A 3,081-nucleotide genomic window follows, 5' to 3' on the forward strand; every position below is an offset into this window, starting at 1 on the left:
AGAATTCATGTATGGAACGACTTTGTATATACACTGCAGATGTTTCATTGGATGCATGTCAACATATAGTGGAAGAAGGCAAATACTGCATTTCAAATACAGAAGATGATACGACTGTATTCCAGCAAATACGAGAGTATATTTCAAAATTGGCAAGGACTATGCAATCATGGAATAGAGCTTATCCTTTAAAGTTTATTCATCTAGAAAAACGCCTTCAAGAGAAAAGACTAGAGTTGCCAATCATTTCGTTTCAGCAAATTCAGAATCTCTCTTCTGCTACATTAAATCCATTAAATGATGAAGAGCTTAATTTGTTTTTGAGATTTCACCATGAAATCAGAGCTTTAGTATATTTTGAGGATCTTCCTGATTATATAATTCTAGATACACAGTGGTTGTCGGATGTCTTTAAATGTATAGTGACAGCAGAGAAATTTCAATGGAAAGTGAGAAGCATAAAAAATAAGGATAAATGGGAAGACCTAAACCAAAGAGGAATTTTACATAGTGAAGTTTTGGAAGATATATTCAACAAACAACAATCGATTTTGTCCCAACATAAAGATTATATTCTGAATGTTATGGAAAAATTTGACATACTAATACGTCCAATAATATCAGTTGGAGATGTTACCGCTGAAAAATCCTGCTACTATGTACCTTGTATGGTGAAAGATAAACCTGAACGTGATATTTATGAGATGTTTAATGTGACAAAAGACACATGCAAGAAATCCACTTGGTTTTGTTTGAAGTTTAGCTTTCTTCCAACACACCTGATGAATCATTTGATTGCTTCACTATGTCGGGAATATGAAGTTTCCAAAGTTTCTGACACTATACAGAATAAAAAGCTTATTGCCCTTTTCAGCGGTACTGCCGTCTTTGACCTACAAAAGACAAGATTACAGAAATTACTTGTAACTATATGTCCAAATTTAATTCAGATTCAAGTTTTAGAATTTAAGACGAATGCAGTTATTAAAAGAGGTTCATACTCACACATTGCAGATTTTGTTGAGGGGGAGATTATCAAGATAATAAGTACTAGATTCAAGATGACAAATGTTACATTTGAGAAAAAGTGGGAATGTGGTAGTGTAAAGCCAGAGTTTGTGACAGGTTCAAATGACTTTACTGAAGAACAGAATACAGAATATTTCTGTGAGACATGTACAGCATCACACAAATTGATTGATGAGTGGTCAAAACACCAAGTAAGTGTAATTGAATTATTGAAGTGATACTGAAAATCAACTTTAGATTAATGTAACTTGACAGTGTTTTGACTGAGCTATTTCTTAAACCGGAAATTGAAGTATAAAAAATTAAAAGTAAAATCACAAAAATACCGAACGCCGCGGAAAATTCAAAACGCAAAGTCCCTAAGCAAATGGCAAAATCAAAAGCTCAAACACATAAAAAAGTATTGGAATACATTTCTTCAATATTGCCAATGTTAAATGTTTTCGTACAATTTTACATCAAAAGAAAATAATTCAGTGAATTTATATATGAAGTGAAGAGAATTTTATTGGTGTGCATTCCGGTTTAACGCCGACAACTACCGAACAAAGACAAATCAATGTTTTATTCACAAAAATTGCACCTGGTACCTAAAAATTTCCAATGTTAAAAGTCTAATGTCTAATGTCGGTATTTCACAAGCGTTCAACCTCATCAAATCGGAACAAAATGGTTTAAAAAAAAGAATCGACAGAGCGAAAATCCACACATCTGCTTAAACCTTCATATAGAAAATAACCACATCCTCTGGGATATTTGTTTGTTTGCTTTATGTTTCTTTCTTTCTTTTTCTTTCAATTATTGTCTTGTAAACTTCTTTTTTTTATGTGCATATTTCTTATTTTTCCAAGTCGTTTTTTAAAGTTGTTCCCCGAAAAAGGAAACAAATTAAATATTTTCTGTATTGAGGAACAAGTTTCATAATCTGAAAACAATATAAAAAAGAATGATTGCCAATGAGACAACTCTTCACCAGAGACCAAAATGACACAGAGATTAACAACTATAGGTCACCGTACGGCCTTCAACAATGAGCAAAGCCCATACCGCATAGTCAGCTATAAAAGGCCCCAAAATGACAAATGTAAAACAATTCAAACGAGAAAACTAACGGCCTAATTAATGTACAAAAAAATGAGCGAAAAACAAATATGAAACACAGCAACAAACGACAACCACTGAATTACAGGCTCCTGACTTGGGACAGGAACATACATACAAAATGTGGTGGGGTTAAACATGTAAGCGGGATCCCAATCCTCCCCTAACCTGGGACAGTGGTGTAACAGTACAACATAAGAACGAACTATAAAAATCAGTTGGAAAAGACTTAACTCATCAGATGGATACAAATAGAAATACATCTAACAAAAACACAGAGTGGACGTGGTCGGGTACTTGTAAATTTATTTTTCTTCTCGGAAAATCGAACTTTCAAATCGATTCTCATTCTAATTCATCTGGTGAAAGGAGAATAACTCACATAAAACGTTTCAACTTCGTGAAGATCGCAACTTGATAAACCGTTGATGGCATTATACTGGTGTGATTGTATGTGCGCATAAACAATAGAAGGGTTTGTCTGAAACTACCCGATAACAATTCTTTTTCAGTTATCCCAAAGTTTTGAAGAATCGAATTTTGACACAGCTGATATCAAGCCACAAGTTTTGTCGGCAAAGGTAACACAAAATTATTTTTACTTTTCAACACAAATAAATAATATTATTTTGGTTTTTTTTAAATGCAAATAAGTAATAACTAATAAACCTTCTGATAACTGTTGCAGGCAGTATATAGTAATGAAGTGAATCGATCCATTCGGTCATTTGATTGTCCTTCCGTCCAACATTTTGATTTTGGCTTCTTGTTCAACAAATGTGTCAATCAAGTCATGATTGTGTCCTACCCAATTTCAGACATACAATTTCCTCTACTTCTTCTTTGTTAGCCTCGAAGATTTCTGTTCCACTTTTTGTCTCGCCTTAACAAAGTCGAAGAATCGAGACTTATACAGGCTATTTTTGGCGGTGGCAGCGTCAACAGTGTATA

At 33.7% G+C, this 3,081-nt stretch overlaps 1 protein-coding gene across 1 annotated transcript; it reads left to right on the forward strand.

The window, feature by feature from the left end:
- Nucleotides 1–1,247, forward strand: LOC127702871 (uncharacterized). Its single transcript, XM_052207175.1, has one exon. The coding sequence runs from the start codon at nucleotides 12–14 to the stop codon at nucleotides 1,245–1,247; it is 1,236 nt and encodes a 411-aa protein (XP_052063135.1). The 5' UTR covers nucleotides 1–11.
- Nucleotides 1,248–3,081: the final 1,834 nt, after the last annotated feature.

Source organism: Mytilus californianus, unplaced genomic scaffold, assembly GCF_021869535.1.
Source record: "Mytilus californianus isolate M0D057914Y unplaced genomic scaffold, xbMytCali1.0.p SCAF_5, whole genome shotgun sequence".
NCBI classification, from domain to species: Eukaryota; Metazoa; Mollusca; class Bivalvia; order Mytilida; family Mytilidae; genus Mytilus; species Mytilus californianus.